The 24403-nt window shown below is 45.4% G+C and overlaps 1 protein-coding gene across 4 annotated transcripts in view; it reads right to left on the bottom strand.

Annotated features, from left to right (window-relative positions):
• Nucleotides 1-24403, bottom strand: part of LOC143927338 (ecto-ADP-ribosyltransferase 5-like) — a 126348-nt gene that overhangs the window by 37813 nt on the left and 64132 nt on the right. For 3 of the 4 annotated variants that reach the window (XM_077451349.1, XM_077451353.1, XM_077451348.1), the window contains exon 2: nucleotides 18964-19046. In XM_077451349.1, coding sequence (XP_077307475.1) covers nucleotides 18964-19014 — 51 coding nt within the window. In that variant the 5' untranslated portion in view covers nucleotides 19015-19046. Of the gene's footprint in view, nucleotides 1-18963; nucleotides 19047-22415; nucleotides 22783-24403 lie in introns of those variants that run through there. The other variant, XM_077451352.1, reaches the window with a different exon arrangement.

Here is a 24403-nt window from a genome sequence, read left to right as displayed (position 1 = left end):
TAGTACCGGGCCTGGCCAGCACGGGGGCCCAGCAATATACGTAAAAAGGAAATGAAAGAATGCAAAGTAAAAAAAAGTGTTTCCCGCCCCTTTTCCAGCCCGCTCACATTTCACTCTAAACAGTGCTCGAGTGGGGCTGAATGTGAGAGTGAGGAGGGAGACATACAAGGTATGACAACAGCAATACAAGTTCTGCAAGGACACGCAGCTGTGGCTGAATGGAAACAGGATAGTCGGGACCGCAGTAACATGAAGCTAGTCGGCTGCAGTGTCTTCCAGATATCTGTGTCAGTGAACAGGAAGATCAGCCTCCCCTCCCTCTTGTCTTGTTGGTTATTTTTTTTCTTTTATCTGCCTAACCTGACCTGCACATTGTCTGATCACACTGATATGATCTGTGGAAGACTCCGCAGCAGCTGTTAAGCATTTCAGTTTATAATCAGCTATTTAGCCAGAGCTCTGTGTGTGCTGCACAGATTGTTTTTTTTTTTTTTTTTGAGGATTTACTGCTGGTTTAGGCTAGAAACTTCACATTAACTGGTTACTGCCCTCCACTAATACTGAGCAGTTCACTGTTTGTAAGAAAATTTGTATTTTGGAAATTGGATGTGAAGCTGTCTTCTGTCACTTGGTTGTACTTTCAAAGGAAAATCACTGACTTGATTTTGCAGAGCTGGTTTAAAAAGAGTGGATCAGCCCTGTGATACTATATACTTGTACACTGGGTTCAGCCATAAACGCAGTCTCTGACCATCTCCCGAATCAATCATGTCTGCAATCCCTAACCGTCTCCTGTACTATGTCTGCAGTCTCTGACCATCTCCTGTACTACGTCTGCAGCCTGTGATCATATGTTGTACTATGTCTGCATTCTCTGACTATCTCCTGTGCTATGTCTGCATTCTCTGACTATCTCCTGTGCTATGTCTGCAGTCTCTGACCATCTCCTGTGGTATGTCTGCAGTCTCTGACCATCTCCTGTATTATATCTGCAGTCTCTGATCATCTCCTGCTGTACTATGTCTGCAATCTCTGACCATCTGGGGCAGGTCCTGGGTGGGGCTGAAGGAGGGGCCAGGGACGGGACCAGGGTGGGGCTGAAGGAGGGGCCAGGGGCAGGACCAGGGTGGGGCTGAAGGAGGCCCCGTCAGATCGGCTGTACGAGGCCCATGATTTCTATCAGCGGCCCTGCCCCTACCCCCCCTCCCGCCTTTCCACACCTCCATACCCCTGCCTGCTGAATTCTCTTGCTCACAACTTGCTCAACCCATTTTGGCATGTCTTTCCTGCTTTCAGGTGTTGGCAATGATGCCAAGGGTTCTTGCAAACCCACATATTTTCCACAAGGGAGTGCTGCGGCCGGAGCGGCACTCTTGCACCTCCTCCTGCCCTCGGAGACATGGATTTTTCCCCCACTACTGGTCAGGGTTTCCCCTCTTGTTAGAGAGGAAACGTTCTCACAAGTAAAGGGAATGATGGGTTTATCCCACCTATACCTTTTAGGTTTTGTTCTGTTCTTCTTCTTATGTCTCTTCCATCTGGATCTTTCTTTCTGTTCTAACTTTTCTTTTTTCCCAGTGGCCAAGATGTCCTTGCATCCCTTTTGAACTTCTACTGACACCAGAATGTATGGACTCATTCGCTTCCTCACCGGGACTCACACCAGGTTGGGGGTAAGTGACTGGGGATCACTGGCATTTTCCTCTAAGGTGCTCCATGGCTGATCCACCCACACCAAGCCCTTCCTTGCGCATTGCCTCGCACAATGTACAGGGAATTCATTCACCAATCAAACGATGGAAAAGTTTCCAGTACTATCACAATCAGAAAATAGATATTATTATTAATTAAAAATAATTATTATTATTTATATATATTATTTCTCCAAGAAACTCATCATCCTCGCTCCTACACCCCCTCGCACATCCACCCCAAATTCCCCAAATGCTAAGATCCCAGATCTGTACACCTGCTGTGCCCATTATGAGGGGTTCACACCATCCCTGTGCTGAGTTCCTGGGTCTGTACACCTGCTGTGGCCATTATGACCGGCTCCCACCATCTCCATGCTGAGTTCCTGTGGTTTACATTGTTTATGGAATGTGGTAGTTTGTCTCCAGTTATTTACAACAACAGGCTATTTCTAGCTATACTGTATATCCCTCCTCCTCCATGCCCACTAACCAGCTAAACACAATGAAGGTGGTAGATTACATGTAGATTGATGGAGGAATTTACCTCCCTTTTATATTATATAGTTGCATGACAATTTAAAACCGCTTATTGATATCCATCATTTTTTCAAATGCATTTATTTATTTAGTTTTAACATGTGACCAGCTGCAGAGGACTAGAAGCTCCTCCTGCTTATGTTTCCCTGCAGACAGAAAGAGCTGGGCCATGTGACAGCTGTATATTGATTAGGAAAAAAGTACCTGGATGTTTTGTTTGTTTTTAATTGGAGTGTCGCAGATCTTTTTTGGCACGGAAGTGCAGGAATGTCAGATGCTGTGACAGCATGGTGTGAGAGGGAGTGTGAGAGCAGAGGATCAGACTACCCCCATCCCGTGAGCAAGAGTGGCAGCCAGAGAGGGACATCATGGTGGTGGAGCGAGAGTAACTGGGGACAGTCTCACCCCACAGATGTGGACAGAGGAGACGGAAGTAAATCCAGAGAGACCGGGAGGTGGAAGGTATACTTGTCAACTGTCCTGCATTTCCCCGGGATTTAAACCCTTTTCCAGATTTTAACATTTCCTGGGAAATATCCCAGAAAATCCCTTTTTTCCCAATTTTTTGTAGCCGCCCACCACTAGAGGTCCGTGGCCCATGGAGACATTTGTCTCCATCGGCCACCATTTTACAGAAGACCAAAAGAAGTAATGCTAAGAACAAACAAGAAGCTGGGGACACCTGATGTAAGGGGGACACTGCTGATGTATGGAGGGACTCTGCTGGGAATGTCTGATGTAAGGATGGACTCCGCTGGGGACATCTGATGTAAGCAGGGACTCCTCCGGGGACATCTGATGTAAGGAGGGCCTCCGCTGGGGACTCCTGATCTAAGGAGGGACTCTTCTGGGGACTCCTGATCTAAGGAGGGCCTCCGCTGGGGACTCCTGATCTAAGGAGGGACTCTTCTGGGGACTCCTGATCTAAGGAGGGACTCTTCTGGGGACTCCTGATCTAAGGAGGGACTCTACTGGGGATGCCTGATCTAAGGAGGGACTCTACTGGGGGCGCCTGGTCTAAGGAGGGACTCTACTGGGGATGCCTGGTCTAAGGAGGGACTCTACTGGGGACGCCTGATCTAAGGAGGGACTCTACTGGGGACGCCTGATCTAAGGAGGGACTCTACTGGGGATGCCTGATCTAAGTAGAGACTCTTCTGGGGACGCCTGATCTAAGGAGGGACTCTACTGGGGACGCCTGATCTAAGGAGGGACTCTACTGGGGACACCTGATCTAAGGAGGGACTCTACTGGGGATGCCTGATCTAAGGAGGGACTCTACTGGGGATGCCTGATCTAAGTAGAGACTCTTCTGGGGACGCCTGATCTAAGGAGGGACTCTACTGGGGACGCCTGATCTAAGGAGGGACTCTATTGGGGATGCCTGATGTAAAGAGGGACTCTGCTGGGAATGCCTGATGTAAGGAGGGACTCTGCTGGGGGCACCTGATGGCATCTGGTATTACCATGGTGCCAGGATGATTGATGCGTTAACATCAGGTGTTTGGTGTATCTTTATCTGCTGATTGTTAAACTTTCTGAAATACACATATTTCTATTGTGGTGTAGGATCTGGGCCTGCTGTCCCTCCATCTCTCTTTCTTTCATTCCTTCTCTCTCTTTCTCCCTTTGTTTCTCCCTCCATCCCTCGTTTATCTCAGACTCTAACCAACCCCCTTTGAGTCACACCCTCATTAAGTCACGCCCAATATTTAGATTAAACCAAGTCCATTTTTAGCTGCTATGTCACACCTATGTCACATGCTATGTCACACCTACAAACGAATGCCCTGCCCCCTAATTATAATAAGAATCCACCCACAGACAAAAAAGTGTCCCTATACGTTTTTTTACAATGTTGGCAACTATGGGAAGGCGGTGGGTAGGGATGAGCTTCGTGTTCGAGTCGAACGTACATTCGACTTGAACATTGGCTGTTCGGCCGTTCGGCGAATTCCGAACGTTTGGGCCGTTCGCGTCAAAATTCGAGTGACGCGCGCGCGGACCACAATGCACTGCGGTGACGCAGTGCATTGCTGCCCCATGATTGGCCAAGCATGCACTGTGACCCCGCATGCTTGGCCAATCGCAGCGCCAGCAGCGAGGAGAGCCATGATTGGCCACAGGCATCCTGCCTGTGGCCAATCATAGCTCAGGCTGTGTAGTGCACGCCCCACACTATATAAGGCCGCCTTTGAGGCGGCTTCGTGTAGTGTGTTACTTAGCATCTGAAGCAGTGGGTGTTCTGTGTACCTTCAACACAGTACACACCAATCGTTTTTGGCTGATTTCCTATCTTGCTGCTGTGTAGTGGTTGTTGTCTGTGCCCTGACTGCAGTATACACCACTATATTCACCTCACCTATATAGCTAGTGATCTAGCTTTAACCACTTAACAACTGCCCATTGCCGATTAACGGCTTCAGGGGGGTTGTCTAACTCTGAGAGGCCGTTAATTAACGGCCTCCCAGAATTCTGCTCTCGCGTGCCCCGAGGTGTGCGCACTCGAGAGCATCCGTGACCGCCGGGTCGCATCACGGATCACGGTAAACGGCCGATCATAGCCGCCGTTTACCACGTGATTGCTCCGTCAAATGACGGAGTGATCACTTGGAAACAAACCGGCGTCATGTTATGACGCCTGTTCCTCCCTCCCCTCTCTGTACCGATCGGTACAGCGGAGGGGAAAGAGATCGGTGTCAGCAGCGATGTGGGCTGCATCTGCAGTGCCCACATCGCTGCTCACCGAATTTAACCCCTCAATTCCCTGCCAATACTCTGCAATACCAGTGCATACTCTGCAGTACCCTGCCATTACTCTGCAGTACCCCGCCATTACTCTGCAGTGCAGTACCCTGCCATTACTCTGCAGTGCAGTACCCTGCCATTACTCTACAGTACCCCCCATTACTCTGCAGTAACCCCCATTACTCTGCAGTACCCCCCAATACTCTGCAGTACCCGCCATTACTCTGCAGTACCCGCCATTACTCTGCAGTACCCCCAATACTCTGCAGTACCCTGCCATTACTCTGCAGTGCAGTACCCTGCCATTACTCTGCAGTACCCCCCATTACTCTGCAGTAACCCCCATTACTCTGCAGTACCCCCCAATACTCTGCAGTACCCCCCATTACTCTGCAGTAACCCCCATTACTCTGCAGTACCCCCCAATACTCTGCAGTACCCGCCATTACTCTGCAGTACCCGCCATTACTCTGCAGTACCCCCAATACTCTGCAGTGCAGTACCCTGCCATTACTCTGCAGTACCCCCCATTACTCTGCAGTAACCCCCATTACTCTGCAGTACCCCCCAATACTCTGCAGTACCCGCCATTACTCTGCAGTACCCGCCATTACTCTGCAGTACCCCCAATACTCTGCAGTACCCTGCCATTACTCTGTAGTACCCCCCAATACTCTGCAGTACCCTGCTATTACTCTGTAGTACCCCGCCAATACCCCGCCAATACTCTGTAATACCCTGCCATAAATTGCCATACCCAGCCATACTCAGAGATACCCAGCCATACTCGGTGATACCCTGAAATACCCAGCCATAGACGCCCCCCACCCCTCACCGCCCTCCGGTGCTTCTACCAACTCGCCAGTACGATCAAAGCCAGAATCTTTTTTTTATTTTTTATTTCAGGCTTCCCAGCCTAGAGGTGAGATGTGGGGTCATATTGACCCCCCAGATTTCACTGTAAAGAGGACCTGTCACCCCATATTCCTATTACAAGGGATGTTTACATTTCTTGTAATAGGAATAAAAGTGATCAAAAATATATTTTTGGGGAAAAAAATGTCAAACTAAAATAAATAAAGTAAAATGAACAATAAAAAAATAAAATAAAAATTAAAGCGCCCATGTCCCCATGTGCTCGCATGTGCCACACATGTGAGGTATCGCCGAGAATGTTAGAGCGAGAGCAATAATTCTAGTCCTAGACCTCCTCTGCAACTCAAAACATGTAACCAGTAAAAAAAAAATTAAAGCGTCGCCTATGGGGATTTTTTAAGTAGCGACGTTTGGCGCCATTCCACGGGCATGTGCAATTTTGAAGAGTGACATGTTTGATATCTATTTACTCAGCATAACTTCATCTTTCACTTTATGCAAACATTGGGCTAACAAGTGGTTAATAATAGAGCTTGCAGTCAGTAGTGTTAGGAGATAATGCGTGCTGTCTGCGTGCTCTGTACCCAGTACATACCGCTATAATATAGGGCAGGCCCCTACTTTCAAACATCCAACTTACAAACATCTCCTACTTGCAAACGCAAGGATACAGCAGCAAGTGAGATGAAAAAATTATAAAAAAATTATACAGGGGTGATAACCCTTCCCTATGTTTTCCAAAAAGCTTAAAGATAGTTTTTTTGACTGGAGCTACACTTTAAAAATGTACCGGTTGAAAATGACAAACAGATTCAACTTAACACAACAAACCTACACAGTCCCTGTCTTGTTTGCACCGCCTGTATACTGCTGTTCTGAGTATATAGGGCCTGGGGGCCACACGCATTTCCTTTTTTTAATATGGGTACGGGGTTCCCCTTAATATGCGTACAAGACCCAAATAGGCTGGTAATGGGCAGAGAGGGCTACCCATGCCATGTTTCTCAATGATTTTCAACCATATTGCAGGAACCAGATATAACATTAAAACCGCAAGCAGTTTTAAATGGTGTTATTTCCGTTTAATGTCATTTTGTGCAGGGACTGTTCTAAACACAGGAAACACGTGGCACTTCACAGGCATACTACAGACACCCCCCAGGCACCATATTTAAAGGAATATTTCACTTTTTTTTTTTTCACTTTAATCGTCATTAAAATCAGTGCTCCCGCCAAAACGGCAGTTTTTAAAACTTTTTTTTGCAGTGACCCATGTCCCCTGAGGCAGGAGGCAGGTCCCCAAACCCTTTTTAGGACACTATCTTGCATATTAGCCGTTAAAATTAGCACTTTCCATTTCGAACGTTCGAGTCCCATAGACTTCAATGGGGTTCTAACGTTCGTACCGAACGCGGGGGTCGTTCGCAAGTTCTGGTGCGAACCGAACCGGGGGGTGTTCGGCTCATCCCTAGCGGTGGGTAAGTGAATTGCAGACCCGAGGAGAGACAGATTAGAGAAGCTGCAGGACTGAAGGTTACTGACCGACTGCTAGTGTCAGATTGCAAGGGCCGACTGTGCAGAGTGACACAGAGACACGAATAATAAAAACTGACTGACAGTGTATACGAGTACCTGTGTACCTGTGTATTGTGAGTATCTGTATATTGTAAGTATCTGTTTACAACCTGTGTACAACAAAAAAAAATCCCAAGAAATGCTTTAAGTATATAAATAGTAAAAGAGGGAGGTTAGATCATAAAGAATGATGAAGGGAATAAGGTTACGAAAGGATAGAGATATGGCGAATGTATTGAATTTATTCTTCTTCTCAGTCTTCACAAGGTAAACGGGGGGCTTCAGTAACAAATACTGTAATGTTTGTTTATCCACATGGCACTTCACAGGAAGCATCCTCATGGACAGAGGACAGAATTAGAAATAGATTTGAAAAACTTAAAGGGGTTGTAATGGTAAGTGTTTTTTCACCTTAATGCATCCTATGCATTAAGGTGAAAAAACACCCGACAGTGACCGGCCCCCAGCCCCCCCCCCCCCCCATTTTACTTACCTGAACCCTCAATCTTGTCCCACGGGGACGCAAAGTCTCTCGGCTAGGGGATTCTCGATGGCTAATTGGATAGATTGATAGCAGTACAGCCATTGCTCCTGCTGCTGTCAATCAAATCCAATGACGCGGCCGTCTGGGGGTGGGGCCGAGTCCTGCATTCGGTGTATATGGAGAGGGGGTTATCTAATGGGAGAGTGGGGGTTTGTGCAATATAAGTATGTAATTCCTTTTAGACAAATTTCGGGGAGATTCCCTTGTTTACATTATTATTCTTCTTACGTGGGAACACTCCGGCCCCTTCTATATGATTGGATAACACCTATGGGGGGGGGGGGGGGGGGTGGAACTTACACGAGCAAAATGGCACCGCCGCTGAAGACGTCAATGATGAAATGCTTGCGGCATTGCCACGCTTACTATGTCACTTTCGGGTATCAGAGCTAGTGGGTGGAACGCAGCTGGAATATATGCCGCAAGCCCACAGCTCTGCTTACCTTTGCTGGACTGAAACAAGCTGTTTCTGTGCAAAATCACCTTGCGCTGTATGGATTTTTGGTTTCATTTGTTTTTACTTATTTTTTTTAATATTCTTAATAAATACTACTACGCTATGGGAGCCAATCGTTTCCTTTTATGAGGTATTATACTGCATATACTGGCTATACCTGGAAATCCAAAGGATGTCTGAGTGATTGCAGTGGCTGGAACCTGGGAATACTGCCCTGAATTGTGGTTCTATATGCGCATTACCCCTTTGGGGGTTCCAGGAGCTGGTGAGTGGGGACCCAGGAGGGGGAGCACAATAATCACCTGTCAAGATATATGAACACAAAAGTCACCTGATAATATCTGCTAATACCTGCTCAAGCATGAACGATTATCCATATTTTGGGAAGGCTGCACTTTTGTGCCCTTTTTTTCTAAACTGGTGTGATTTTGCAACTGATGCAATTTGATTTTTCGGTGCAACTGGTGCGATCTTGCTATTTTATTTTTTGGACTTTTTAATTTCTGAATATACACATATATATTCTGGTATTATATTGTACTTTCACGTTTATTCAACAGTTTGTAGCACTGTACAGTTGATAATAACTAGTGGTGTCTGAACTATCTTTAACACTATAGCCACTGGATATATATTGGGTGGCCTCTTAATTATTTGATCATCTTTTGGCTATATGAGGACACATTTAGTATTGTCACCTGTTTATAAATTTTTATCTTATTTTTTAATTTAGAAGTGTCACTTATTACTGTGGTGTAATTTTACTTATGCTATATAACTACCAAACCTGAGAGATTACGTTTCAGGATACAGGTAGCGATATTGGGGTTCACCTTAATTCTTTTCACATGCCATATAATAATTGAACCTGACAGGTCAATCTTCAGGATACAGGTAGCGCCACTTACCCCTTCACCTTGCTTACTCCAATTTATTAGAGCTGCACTTTGGGGAGCTTTTCTAGGGGAGGCTGCAACCTATACATTAATCCTAAGCGCGGTACCCATTATATATATTTCATCAGCTCAATCTCTGTATTTTCAGACGATACTAAGCTAAGCAAGACAATCATTTCTCTGCAGGATGTGGAAACTTTGCAAGAAGATATGAAAAAACTAATGGGGTGGGCAACTATATGGCAAATGAGGTTCAATGTAGAAAAATGTAAAATAATTCATATGGGTGGCAAAAATATGAATGCAATCTATACACTAGGGGGCAGGCATGTACTGGCCATCAGGACTACCGGGAGTTTCCCAGTGGGCCGATGGCTCAGTGGGCCACTCTGATGTAAGGGGGCTGGTAATGGGACACTCTGATGTAAGGAGGCTGCTGATGGGACACTCTGATGTAAAGGGGTGCTGATCGGAAACTCTGATGTATGGGGGCTGCTCATGGGACACTCTGATGTAAGGGGGCTGCTCATGGGACACTCTGATGTAAGGGGGCTGCTCATGGGACACTCTGATGTAAGGGGGCTGCTGATGGGACACTCTGATGTAAGGGGGTGCTGATGGGACACTCTGATGTAAGGGGGTGCTGATGGGACACTCTGATGTAAGGGGGTGCTGAAGGGACACTCTGATGTAAGGGGTGCTGATGGGACACTCTGATGTAAGGGGGTGCTGATGGGACACTCTGTTGTAAGGGGGCTGGTGATGGGATACTCTGATGTAAGGGAGTGCTGATGGGACACTCAAAATGTAAGTGGGCCGGTCTGAATGAAGTCCAGGGCCAAATTTCTGTCCCAGTCCAGCCCTGCTAGGGGGAGAACCTCTGGGGGAATATAGGATGGAAAAGGACCTGGGGGTCCTAGTAGATGATAGGCTCAGCAATGGCATGCAATGCCAAGCTGCTGCTAACAAAGCAAACAGAATATTGGCATTAAAAAGGGTATAAACTCCAGAGATAAAATGATAATTCTCCCGTTCTACAAGACTCTGGTCCGGCCACACCTGGAGTATGCTGTCCAGTTCTGGGCACCAGTCCTCAGGAAGGATGTACTGGAAATGGAGCGACTACAAAGAAGGGCAACAAAGCTAATAAAGGGATTGGAGGATATTAGTTATGAGGAAAGATTACGAGTGCTGAACTTATTCTCTCTGGAGAAGAGACATTTGAAAGGAAATATGATTTCAATATACAAATACCGTACTGGTGACCCCACAATAGGGATAAAACTTTTCCACGAAAGGGAAATTAAAAACACACAAGGCCATTCACTAAAATTAGAAGAGAAGCGGTTAACCCTCAACCACTTCCCGCCCAGCCTATAGCAGAATGACAGCCGGCCAGTGGTTTCATTATCCTGACTGGGCATCTTCAGGATAACAGCCGCCTAGTGCCCACGGGGACATGCATCGTGGCGATCGATGGTGCGGTGTGTCAGTGTGACACACTGCTACACTGATCTTGGAAAAGAGCTTCCGACGGAGGCTCTTTACCACATGATCAGCCGTGTCCCATCATGGCTGATCACGATGTCAACAGGAAAAGCCGTTCATCGGCTTTTACTCACTCATGTCTGACAGCCGCGAGTAGAGGAGAGCCGATCGGCGCTCTCCTGACAGGAGGGGTCTACTCTGATTGTTTATCAGCGCAGCCCCCCCTTGGATGGCCACACTAGACCACCAGGGAAGCTGCCAGGACCACCATGGTAGTCACCAACATGTGGATGGCCAGGTACTTCCCCCATGGATAGCCACATGTGCCCAGTCAGTCCCAATCAGTGCCCACAAATGGGTACTGGCTGGCACCTCTAAGACATTATTTGAGTAATTCCAATCAATGCCACCCATTAGTGTCATCAGTGCCACCCATCAGTGTCCAACAGTGCCACTTATCAGTGCCCATCAGTGCCCACCTTTCAGTGTCCCTTATAAATACCCATCAGTGCCGCATACCAGTGCCACCTATCAGTGCCCATCAGTGCCGCCTATCAGTGCCCATCAGCGCCACCTCAAGTCATCAGTGCCCATCAGTGCCACCTCATCAGTGCCTGTCAGTGCAGCCATATCAGTGCCCATCATTGAAGAAGAAAACATACTTATTTACAAAAAACATTAACAGAAACAAAGAAAAAATTGTTTTTTTCAACATTTTCTGTCATTTTTTATTTGTTAAATTAAAAAAAAAAATTGCAGAGGCGATCGAATACCACCAAAATAAAGCTCTATTTGTAGGAACAAAATGATAAAAAAAAAATTTGGGTACAGTGTAGCATAACCACACAATTGTCATTCAAATTGTGACAGCGCTGAAAGCTGAAAATTGGCTTGAGCGGGAAGGTGTCTATGTGCCGGGATTGAAGTGGTTAAACTGCGCAGATGATTCTTTACTGTAAGAGCAGTAAGAATGTGGAATTCTCTTCCACAGGCGGCGATTTCGCAGGCAGCATAATTTCAAAAAACTATTATGCCTTGTACACACGGTCACAAAATCTGTCGGATTAAACTGGTGACGTTTGTTGCTTATGACAGGACTACGTAGAGGTTAGTAGCCAATAGCTTTGGTCTTGTAATTTGATCTGAGCATGCGTGGCACCTTGTCTACTTTCTCTACAAATAATCGGAAAAGTCAGATCGGATTTTTTTGTCTGAAAATTTTAGATCCTGCTCTCAAATTTTTTCCGTCTGAATTTCCGACAGAAAAATTCCGATAGAGCCCACAAACGATCGGATTTTCCGACAATATAATCCGATCTGACCTTTTCCATCAGAATTTCCGACCGCGTGTACAGGGCATTAGATAAGTACCTAAACAACCTTAACATACAGGAAATACAATGTAATACTGACATAAAAGCACACACACAGGCTGGACTGGATGGACTTGTGTCTTTTTAAACCTCACCTACTATGTAATTAAAATAATTAAAGTGCCATTGTCCCCATACAGAAATAGAAGGGAGAATGTAAATTAAACATAATACAGAAGAGGACTGCTCCCCAGTTGTGACTACCTGCAGTCTAATTATCAAAAAATGACCCCAAACCTCTGAGCTTATGAAGACGTTTAATCGGAGATAATCAGGAATGGCACAATGGGCTAATAACCCTTCAAAGTGCGTACAGGTCTTATGAGATGAAAACTGGAAAGAATCCAACCTCACTGGTAAATGTTCTTTTTAATTTGCAGCAAGACCAGTTTTTCGCGGCACTTCATTTTAATGGATGGCAGTGGGACAGGATGGTAATCGTTCATATAAGGAACAATAGAGTTTTTGGCATAGGGACACTTTTTTACATCTTTAATCATGTAGGAACGGTCTCCTGCTGGGATGAAATATTACATCTGCCTGTAAATACCTGGGTTAAGTAAAAACAGCCCACGTCCAGCAATATTATCAACCTCGACTAATTTTATCATATTTATTCCATTCAGAATCCGCCTCATATTCAGGACACATACTGCCAGAGACAAAAAAACTCCTCCCTGAGACAGGGACAAGGTGACCACAACCTCTTTACTTAATATGGTCACAATGGGCATAGAAATGATTTAAGTCATGCAGAGGAGAGGATACACCTCCCCCACAGAATGTTTTTATTTTTTTTCCAGGGTTTGCTCACCTACTGTGCCCATTATGAGGGGTTCTCACCATCCTTGTGCTGAGTTTACCGGGTCTGTACACCTGCTGTGCCCATTATAAGGGGCTCCCACCATCCCTGTGCTGAGCTCCCAGGTCTGTACAACTGCTGTGCCCATTATGAGGGGTTTCCAACATCCCTGTGCTAAGTTACCAGGTCTTTATGCCTACTGGGCCCATTATGAGGGGTTCCCACCATCACTGGGCTGAGTTTACGGGTCTGTACATCTGCTGTGGCCATTATGAGGGGTTAATTTTGTTTATTGAAAAATCTTACAAACAACAACTTATATACAATAAAACCATAATAAATAAATAAAACATATTTACAAAATAATTGAATATGACTATACAAAACCGAAAAAAAAAAAAACACAAAAAAAACACAAGAACATAATAACCAAATTGCGCACAACATAATCCCTAGAGCCAGACTAAGGAACATCACCGTCAAAATCTAGGTGAGTGAAACAAGAATACAAAGAAAAGCCGCATACCTGGGTTAAATAAGAACAGCCCCTGTCCAGCAATATTACAATATTATCAACCTACCCCAAAGCACCCTCCCCATGTTGAGGGCATGTGGCCTGGTATGGTTGGGGGGGGGGCTCTCTCGCCACCCCATCTTTTCCTGCGGCCTGCCAGGTTGCATACTTGGATAAGGGTCTGGTATGGATTTTGGGGGGATCCCTACACCATTTTATTTTTGAATTTGGCGCAAGATTCTCCTTAATTTCCATATCAGACCCGAAGGGCCTGGTATGGATTCTAGGGGGACCCCCACGCAATTTTTTAGAAAAAAATAGATTTCGGCTTCCCCTTAATATCCATACCAGACCCAAAGGGCCTGGTAATGGGGGGGGGGGGGGGAATCCCATGCTCGTTTTTTTCAATTATCTGTATCTATATTGCGGAGACCCGGCAATTCATTATAGCTGCATTGAGTTTTTAATGACAAATATTTTCCTTTAGAAATTTAATTTTGCTGTGGTACTGTTAAACACGGGAAAATGCACCACTTTACAGGCATACTATAGACACCCCCCAGGCACAATATTTAAAGGAATATTTCATTGTTATTGTTTCACTTTAAGCATTAAAAAAAGAAAATCACTGCTCCTGAAAAACAGCCATTTAAAAAAAAAAAAAAATTACAAAAAAAAATACATGTCCCCTGGAGCAGGACCCGGGTCCCCAAGCACTTTTTATGACAATAACTTGCATATAAGCCTTTAAAATTAGCACTTTTGATTTTTCATGTTAGTGTCCCATAGACGGTGTTTCAGCAGCTTTCGAATTTGCCACGAACACTGCATATTGTTCGCTGTTCGAACGTTACGCTTGACTTGAACATCAGGCTCATCCCCAGACACAATCAAACCTGCTGACAGAGAGTCTGATTCAGCTGGGATAGCAGTCTTTGGATTAACGGATCAGGACCTGCCCTCTTCCTCTGCTCTGAACACTCAGCTTCTTTCCTGGGTTCAAGCACAGTCTTGGCTACTGCAGACTCCTGGAGAGTTGTAGCACTACTGCTCTCAGCATCTCCTCCACCATTCTCAGGAACAGTCACTGTGTCTGGTCCAGGCAAACTCACTGCATTGTCCATGGCACTCCTCTCTCCAGACTCTTCCCCCAGAAGCTGACAGTTATGCCGTGTACACGCAGCCGGACTTTTTGACAGCAAAGGTCAGACGGAACAAATCCGTCAGACAATTCGACTGTGTGTGGGCTTCATCTGACCTTTGCTGTCGAAAAATCAGAAGGACTTTATATTTAGTACATGTTTCAAATCTTTCCGACGGACTCGAGTCCGGTCGAAAAATCAGTTTCTCTGTATGGTAGTCCGACAGGCGAAAACCGACGCTAGGGAAGCTATTGACTACTGGCTATGAACTTCCTTATTCTAGTCCGGTCGTACATCATCACGGTCGAATCCGTCAGACTTTTGTGTGATTGTGTGTAGACAAGTCTGATTTGATGGAAGTCCATCGAAACTCAGTCAAAAAGTCAGACGGAATTCAGTCCATCGAAAAGTCCAGTCGTGTGTACATGGCATTACTCTCACCAATTTCATCTGAAACTTTGTTTTCAGCAGGTAATTCAGACTGCATTGCATGTTGTACATTGTCTATGGGTCTGGGCTGACTTCACTTAGCACTACAACCCTCAGCAAGCCCATTGTCACTAATAAAGTCCACATCACCATCTTGCACACACATGTACCTGCTTGCTGTGCTGTTACCTTTACAATGTCATGGCTGACGGTGGGATCAGACTTCCGCCCAGTTGTTGCAGACTTCATGATGGATCTTGCTCTCTCCATAGGTCTCTCTTTCACAGGGTGAGGAACGGTGTCCATCTCCTCATCATCATCTGAGGAATCCGCATCCAAAGGGGATTCCAGCTTGGTGATGAACTCCAGCATGCCACTACCTCACTCAACCTCCTGCTCAGATGTTCCATATTGCTGCTGCAGACAAGAGGGGGACAGAGGCCTCCACCATTGAGGGCTCAGCAGATGCCTGAGGCATTGAGCAGCTAGGCTCATCCTCTGGGCCCACTTTCTCACACTCTGCTGATTCTGTCAGTACCTGCATCTCCTCATTGATTGGGTCACTTTCCATGCAGGAAGCGGCTCCTCTCCTCTCCTGGCAGAATTGTTCCTCTTTTCTGTATTTTTCTTTAAATATTCCACTATTCTCCTTCAGAGAGCTCACCATTTCTTTCTGCTTCCTCGCAGCTTGCTCCAATTCCTTCAACTCATGTTTTAGGGGCGGTCTCTTTTTACTGTATACTTTGGCACAAATCAATTTTTTCAGCCATACAAACTACCAATTTCTCCTCTTCTTTCTCAATTCGTTTCAGCTTACTGACAATCTTCTGTCAAAAAGCAGACAGGGACTCATCTCTCCTTGGGGCAGGCCCAATATCTTCCACAGGCTGAGGCTAATGCCACGTACACACGATCAGAATTTTTGTCAGAAAAAGCTTTGATGGTTTTCCTGACGGAATTCTGATGGGATTTTGCTCAAGCTGTCTTGCATACACATGGTCACATCAAATTCCGACCGTCAAGAACGCGATGACATACAACACATACAACGGGACTAGAAAAAGGAGGTTCAATACCCAGTAGCCAATAACTTTCATCTCGTAGTTGAATCTGAGCATGCGTGAATTTTTGTGCATCGGAATTTCATACACACGATCGGAATTTCGTCAGAAAAATTGAGAACATGCTCTCAAATTTTTGCTGCCGGGAATTCGGCCAGCTAAATTCCGATGGAGCATACACACAGTCGCATTTTTCGATAGAAAGCTCCCATCTGTCTTTTGCTGGCCAAAATTCAGATCGTGTGTAGTCAGAGGTCTGACCAGGGTGCCCCCACCAGGGTTCTCCCCAGGATCCAGAATTCCTCCTGAGGCAGAGAAGCAACTCTAGCCCCTGGTCTCTGGAAGCACAGGAGCTAAGGAACCAGCAATCTCACACCTCACTGTCAAGGAGCAGAATGGCAGTTTCCCACCATCCCTGTGCTGAGTTCCCGGGTCTGTACATTTGCTCTGCCTATTGTGAAGAGTTCCAACGATCCCTGTCCTGAGTTCCTCAGTCTGTACACCTGCTGTGCCCATTATGAGGGGTTCCCACCACCCCTCAGCTGAGTTCCTGGGTCTGTACACCCGTTGTGCCAATTATGGGGGGTTCCAACCATCTCTGTGCTGAGTTTTCAGGTCTGTACACCGGCTGTGCCCATTATGAGGGGTTCCCACAATCCCTGCGCTGAGTTCCTGGGTCTGTACACCTGCTATGCTCATTTTGAGGGGTTTCTACCATCCCTGTGCTGAGTTCTTGGGTCTATACACCTGTTGTGTCCAATATGAAGGGTTCTGACCATCCCTGTGCTGAGTTCCCAGGTCTGTATGCCTGCTGTGCTCATTATGAGGGGTTTCCACCATCCCTCTGCTGAGGTCCCGGGTCTGTACACCTGCTGTGCCCATTATGAGGGGTTCTGACCATCCCTGTGCTGAGGTCCCAGGTCTGTACACCTGCTGTGCCCATTATGAGGGGTCCCAACCATCCCTCTACTAAGTTCCTGGGTCTGTACACCTGCTGTGCCCATTATGAGGGGTCCCCACCCTCCCTGTGCCAAGTTCCTGGGTTTGTACATCAGCTGTGCCTATTACGAGGGGGTTACTATCCTTGTGCTGACTTCCTGCCATGCATATTATGAGGTGTTCCAACCATCCATATGCCTTGTCCTTGGGTCTCTACACCTGTTGTGCCCATTATGAGGGGTTTCCACCATACCTGCTTGATTTTATAAAATGTTTTTATATTAAGGAGAATGTAACCAGAGCAGAATACAACAGAAACAGTCAGGAATTACAGCAGGGAGATCTCGCTGTGATAAGATCCAGATGTATGAGAAGCCAGAGAGTAAAGGCCGGGTTCACACTGAAGCATGAAGTGGCTCACAGCAGGGGTCCGGTGTGTCCCCATTCACTGTTTCAGGCCCAATTTTTGTCTAACTTCGGACCTGAAACAGACTAAACAATGCACAGGACTCCTGTTCAATTTGCACTGAAGCCGCTCCAGAGTCAATCTCTTGACATGCGAATTGGATGCAGTGATAACCACATCCAATTGCACAATAGTGTGAACCCAGCCTGACTCAGATTTACCAACCCCATCCACAACTGATTCCTGACACCCCTCCCAGTTCCCTATATTAAATATCTATGAAGACTTTATATAAAAAGCAATAAATACCAGTTCAAAAAGTTATACATTTAAGAGAACACAATTGTCCAAACCCCATTTTGCTTTATTGCTTTCGGAAGGAGCAAGGAAGGGTTAGAACCCCTGTCAGGTTATTATTGCTGTTTGTGTCCTTGCTGGGGAAATTTCTCTTCAGTCCCTGCCATGGTTTAAGACCCCATACACACTATATTAGATTTTCTACAGATTTTTATCTTCAGATTTACCAAAACCATATAATAGGAGGTCGAACCTTAAGAGTTTCAATGTGTGTGCAATCAGGCAGGCCCTTGCACTACATGGTTTTGGTAAACCTGAAGACAAAAATCTGCAGAAAATCAAATGGTGTGAATAAAAATCTGACAGTCTTTCCAACTCTTCCGCGGGTTATGCAGGCCACAAAAAGAGATGGAAAGTCAATTTTAAAGCTGAACTTTCGGGTAGTAAACTTTCATTTAAATATGCTCCCCAATGGCCACATAGGTTATACATCCACTTTGTGTGAACAAAATGCCTTTGCAAATCCAGATATTGCCTTGAAAAGGTAGCAGTGACAAATAATGTAAAACATGTAAATAAGCCTGTACAGAGAGCAGAGCTGTGGGAGGGGCCCAGAAGCTCCACCCACTAAAGGCTGCCTGCAGAGAACTACTGGAGGGGGTGGAGACCAGACCAGTCACCCTGCATGAGTTCAGAGAGGAGCAGTGAGTGGTCTTTATTACAGGAAGTCTCACACTGGATTACTGCACAGATTTCGTTTTTTTATTAAAAAATATTTTAAGAATTTTTTTTTTTATATATATATTTTATTTTTAGGTATTAGAGCACTAGAACAGTACACCGCCGCTTAATTAATTTCCTTAAATTTAAAGTGATGGAGTGCACTTGTTTGGTGGTCGCAGAAGTTCCATAGTTATACCAAAATAGCACTTAGCTAATTTTTTTCTAGCAGCGCATGCGCATGAGTATATATATATCTATATATATATATATATATTTATATATATTTTTTTATATTAAGATTAAAGGAAGAAGAACACACATGACAAATTGATGTAGATTATATTTACTGATCCTGGAGTTCAGCTTTAATGTGAAGGCTGAGGAGCCAGGGATCAGTTACAATGTGAAATAAAGATTTTAGTAAATGAAAAAACATTTTTTTTTCTTTTTTTTTTTTTTTACCTGTGTATAGGTTAGCAGGAGGAAGAAGCCGGAGACCAGGAGGACAGTCATTGATCAGATGGACACCTGTAAAAACACAACCTCTGCCCCCAAAAATAAAGTCAGTGGCATTATCCAATCAGATAAGAGAGCAGATAAACAAAGGAGGGAAGGATGGGAAGAGGAGTCATGGGATTCTTACTCTCTTTAAGTAACAAAAGTACTTAAAGTGACTTTAAAGCTTTTCTTTTCTCAATAACATACACATTATACTTACCTGCTCTGTGTAATGGTTTTACACAGAGCAGCCCCAATCCTTCTCTTCTAGGGTCACCCGCCACCACTCCTGGCTCCACATCCGGCCCCGGCAAATGCCCCCATAGCAACCAGCTTGCTATGAGGGCACCCATGTGTGCTCGCTCCAGATTCGCACTCTGTGTGTCCTTAAGCTCGGCCCCACCCACCGCTCCCTCCTCACCGGTTCTGATTGACAGCAGGTGGGAGCCAAAGGCTGCTGTATCTGTGCCAATGAGGAAGGAGAAACCCGAGAGAGCTTCAGCTCTCATGCACATCGTTGGATCAAGATCAGACTCAGGTATGTATTTAGAGGGGGGCGGCCACATGTAGAATTTTTTTTTACTTTACTGCATTAATATATATATATATATATATATATATATATATATATATATATATATATATATATATATTTACAACCATATTAAACTGTATCTAAAGCCAAAACATTTTTTATTTTTTTCGTTCTGGATAGAGTAGGGAGAGACCATTGGAGAGACTTCCCTTGACTTCCTGTCCCTGATACATAACAAGAAGTAGGAGAAAATTTCTCTGAAGAGAGGGAAAACCCCCACTTTGACAGTTGTCACCATAACAGGTGCCCCCATTGGAAGAATCTTCCTCTGTTCCTCTTTCAGTGACAATTGAAGATTTAACATCACTCCCTGTCTTAGATACACAACACGAAGTAGGAGGAAACATTGTCAATGAAAAAAATGCACTTTGACAGCTGTCTCTAAATCAGGTGTCTCAAGTGGAAGATTTTCCATCAGTTCCTGTACCCAATTCACAAAAGCAAGCAGGAGGAAACCTCTCGAAAATGAAAGAAAACCTCCACTTAGAGAGTGTCAAAGAAACAGGTATCCCAATTGGAAGATTTCTCCTTTGTTCATGTTTTGGTGACAACTGGACATTTTGGATTTCCAGTCACTTTTTGTGCCAGTCACAGAGTGCGAATATCTCCGGACAGCAAGAAAAACATCACAAGGGCAATAACCCTTCACAACTTTGTAAAGGCCAGGGTGGTGGTTGTTTGTCACTGTGATGGACTCCTGACACCCCACCTAAGTGCCTCTGCTAGAAAGCTGCTTCCTCCACTCTGGAACCCAGGAACCAGGTACAGTATTATATCTGGGAATTGCTCCTACTGTGGAGACGCTCATAAATTCAGTAGTGTTAGGACTGCAAGCAATGTTTTTAAAGAAGACTGTTGGACAGGTTAATTTGGTTGGTGAGTTGAGCTGGATATGTTCTCTGGTTTTGTCTTTCATTATATGTGGGAAATGAACTCAAGAACTAAAGAACACTAGCTCAGGTGCAAACAGGAAAACGGGAACAGCCTTTATTGAACAGAACACAGAGCAGAAAAAAACACAGAAAACAAGAAAAGAAAAAAAACAATAAAAAAAAAAAAAAATATATATATATATATATATATATATATATATATATATATATATATATATATATACCACGCAAAATCAAATAAGAGCTTGATCACATTATCTACTAAACAATGTCCACACCAGACAGCCTGGCGCCTACATAGGAGTACATGGAACAGAGACACCCATACAGTATACTATCAATCATTAATGGGTGATCCCAACGTAGCGTGGACAATCCCAGGATACCATTTAATAGTTCCAAGTCTCAAGATGATACAGTCCAAAAAGCGATGTCCTCCAAGGTCAGGGGCCAGGGCGGCAGCTGGTAAAAAAGTACCCGGGAGCAGTCCCTACTGTAGCTGGGCGAAAGTACCACAGCTACTAAACCCGGTAAGGTGATGTGGTTCACACAAAGGGAGTAGTTCTTCAAAAATTTTACAAAAACAGGAAATATAATAAATAACAGGTGGATGTGGACAGAAAAGGTCCCTTCAGCCAGTGTTTGTGATAACTATCTTCGGGGGAAAAGGTTCCTTGTAACCCTAATAAAGGAGGTCTCCTTAGTCCTGGGTCCATAGTAGGTGGGAAGAAGCCTGGCCCCCAGGCCCCTCCAGGAGCCCAAACCATGGAGGTTCTCGTGACAGTCAAGTCCTCCATGTTTTCCCATGAACTCGTTGGGTGCTAAGTGCTGGGTCCCATGAAAGGCCAACCCTTTGTACAGGGTCACTTTACTACACATGGGCTACCTCTGTTTTGTCCCATCTTCACCAATGCCCTGGGACAAGGCTGAGGCTGCCGTGGGAGAATACTCAACCTTAAGGTGGACCTCTACTCTTAGAGATGAACTTACACCATGAATGGTGATGAATGTACACTTGCATTTTGGAGGGACACACTGAGCCAATGTCCACATCCACTTGTCTAGCATTTTCACTACAATCCCCAGTAGCGGAGCGGGCTGCACATGTGCACTCAGCGTAACTCGTCAACCTGTGTACCTCTGTACAGGATGGGAACCTCTGCAGTGCAAGCTGTTCACATTGCTCTGGGAGACAGAACACTGGTGGAAGGAGTGCCGACAACAACATCTCTCACTGAGGCCGTTCCACCTATAGCAGGTACACACTACTGACAGGCTGCTTGTTACACTTCCATTACCCTATGTAACAACTTCTGTCTTCACACTATTTCACCCCACACCAATGTCTTCATATACCCCAATGTGTTAACCCTTGTACACACGGTCAGACATTCCGACGGAAAATGTCCGATCGGACCGTGTTGTCGGATAATCCGACTGTGTGTGGGCTCCATCAGACTGGAATATCCGACGGACAAAGTTTTAGAGCTGGGCTATAAAACTTTCCAACAACATGATTCGATCGGACTTTGTCCGATTGTGTGTAGAGAGTTCCGATCGGACAAAGTGCCACGCATGCTAGGATCTAATTCCTAGACCAAAGCTATTGGCTACTAGCCTGAACGTAGTCCCGTCGCAATGAAATAACGTTGTCACGTTACGTACGATCGGATTTTCCGACAACTGTGTCCGACCGTGTGTATGCAACACAAGTTTCGGACAAAATTTTGTTGTCGGAATGTCCGACCGTGTGTACAAGGGCTAAGACAAACTCTGTGAACTGTGTGTGTAGTTATTTACAATGCACCTCTTTAGCAACTTCAACCAGCAAAGTTTAAATACGTTACTTGGAAAAAGTGCAAAAATAGACATTTCACAGTCCGAGAGATAACACCATTATTATTTCCTTATTCCCTAACTATAACTACCTGCAAAAGGTGTAATCCAGGAATCATAGTCCTTCAGAGGCATATCTCCAGCACTGGTGTCTTCCTTGCGAACCGCAAGTTAAAAGTCTCTACAGGCAGGCGGTAGTGAGCAACCTTCTCCTATTTCCACGGATCTCATCATCCGCTTTCCTCCTCTATGGTCTTGTAACCCACAGCTTTGCTGGAATGCTATCGAACTCTCCAGGTATTATCCCCTCTTCAACTGTCTCTAGAGGACAACCACTTTTACCAGACTGCTGTGACACTTTACGATACAGGACAAGTGGGCTGGTTCCAAAGCAGAACCCACCAAAAAGATCAAGGAATTGGAAAGAGAATTAACTTCCACCTCCTTGGGCCAGATCAACCACTAACTGGTTCAACCTGCTTCAACACTAAAAGAAAGATGTGGCTTTAGAGTAAGGCATGCTAAAATGACACGCACGCACACAGGTAGGAGTGTATAGAAGAGCCCCGGGGCCATTTTTTTTTTTTTTTCTTACAGAATTGTTTGAATGTTAGAATCTGGAGGGGTATTGTAGAAAAAAAGGATTTTGCCCACAGTAGGGCTTTAAATTTTACAGATCTGGAACTGACATTGTAGTAACATCTCGTATGATAGATTATAGATTGGAAAATGAACCAATGACCTTCAACACCAAAAATGCAGATTTAAAATTTGGTGCCCGCTTCCATCACAAGCTCTGGTGTGCCTAAATGTCTTAGAAGGCCTGCCTCCCTAAAGCCAGCTCTATATTATGCTGGCATCAACAGGGTAAAGGCAACAGTTTATTTTCAGGTGGAATGGAGAGGGATTAGAGCCCCTGTCAGGTTTTATTGTTGTCTGTAGCCCTATTAGGGTGACCCCCCCCCCCCCCTCTATTTGTCCTATTCACCCTTATCATCAAATATGAAAGAAAATATAACATTTTGTGTTGTCACCAGAATAGGCATAGAGGGGGAATCTTCCAATGGGGACACTAGTTCTGGTGACATCCGTGGATTCCCTCACTTTGGGGGGGGGGGGGGGGTTCCTTTCGCTTCTTGTTGTGACTGTGACAGGAAGTGAAGGGAAATCTCCCCAATGGGACACAGATGGCAAAAAAAAAAACATGACAAGGGTTATAATCCTCTCTTATTCTATCCAACATTAAGGATATATATTTTGCCTATAGTTCTACTTACTATAAAAGCATAATAATTATTATTATTTAAATACATATATAATAAATAATATTAAATAAAAAATAAGGGGTTGGCGCATGCGCGGGCGCGCCGTAATGGCTGCTTAAGCTAGGTGCTCCGCATCACCTCTACCCCGCGATAGCCCTAAGCGCCGCTACACCGATCAAATTGACCGGATTCCACCTTTTCGGCACAGGGGAACGTAGCGTGACCGTTCCTAGATGCCGGGCCCCGCCGCCAGACGAGACCTGGGACCGGACTTCCACAGGGCCGGAGCGAACGGGTGTACCAAGATGGCCGCCGGACAATCTGTTACACAGCCACACGCGGCCTCCGGAGAAAAGAAGCCAGAACACAGGCAAGTGATCGCCCCGGCTACTCTCTCATACTCCCAGGTCGCCCAGGGAGCCCAACACCTTCTTCAAACGCCCTCCCCAGCCTCCACAGAGTCTCTCCTGGGCCACCATGCGGCAGACAGTGCCCTGACTCCTCTAGGGCCTACCTCCCCGAATCTCCTGGAAGCCCACTCTCCATATCTCCCTGACCAGGACTCATTATCACAGCAGGGAGACCTGTTCCACAAACTCTCCACACTCCTGGAAAGAGGCCTAGCTAACACGGCAGCCCAGATCACGGGAGATATGAAATCGGACTTTGCAAACTTAGGCTCCAGAATGGAAGCCATCGAGAACAAGCTAGACATTACTGTTTCCCGCACTAACCAAAATGCTGCCCATATCCAGACCCTTCAGGAGCAATTAGATGTGGCCCTATCAAGGATCGATGACCTGGAAAATAGATCC

The sequence above is a fragment of the Lithobates pipiens genome, unplaced genomic scaffold, assembly GCF_037356315.1.
Source record: "Lithobates pipiens isolate NorthernLeopardFrog02 unplaced genomic scaffold, aLitPip1_a1.2 Scaffold_23, whole genome shotgun sequence".
In the NCBI taxonomy this organism is placed as follows: Eukaryota; Metazoa; Chordata; class Amphibia; order Anura; family Ranidae; genus Lithobates; species Lithobates pipiens.
This window is presented reverse-complemented; position numbering and strand designations above follow the sequence as displayed.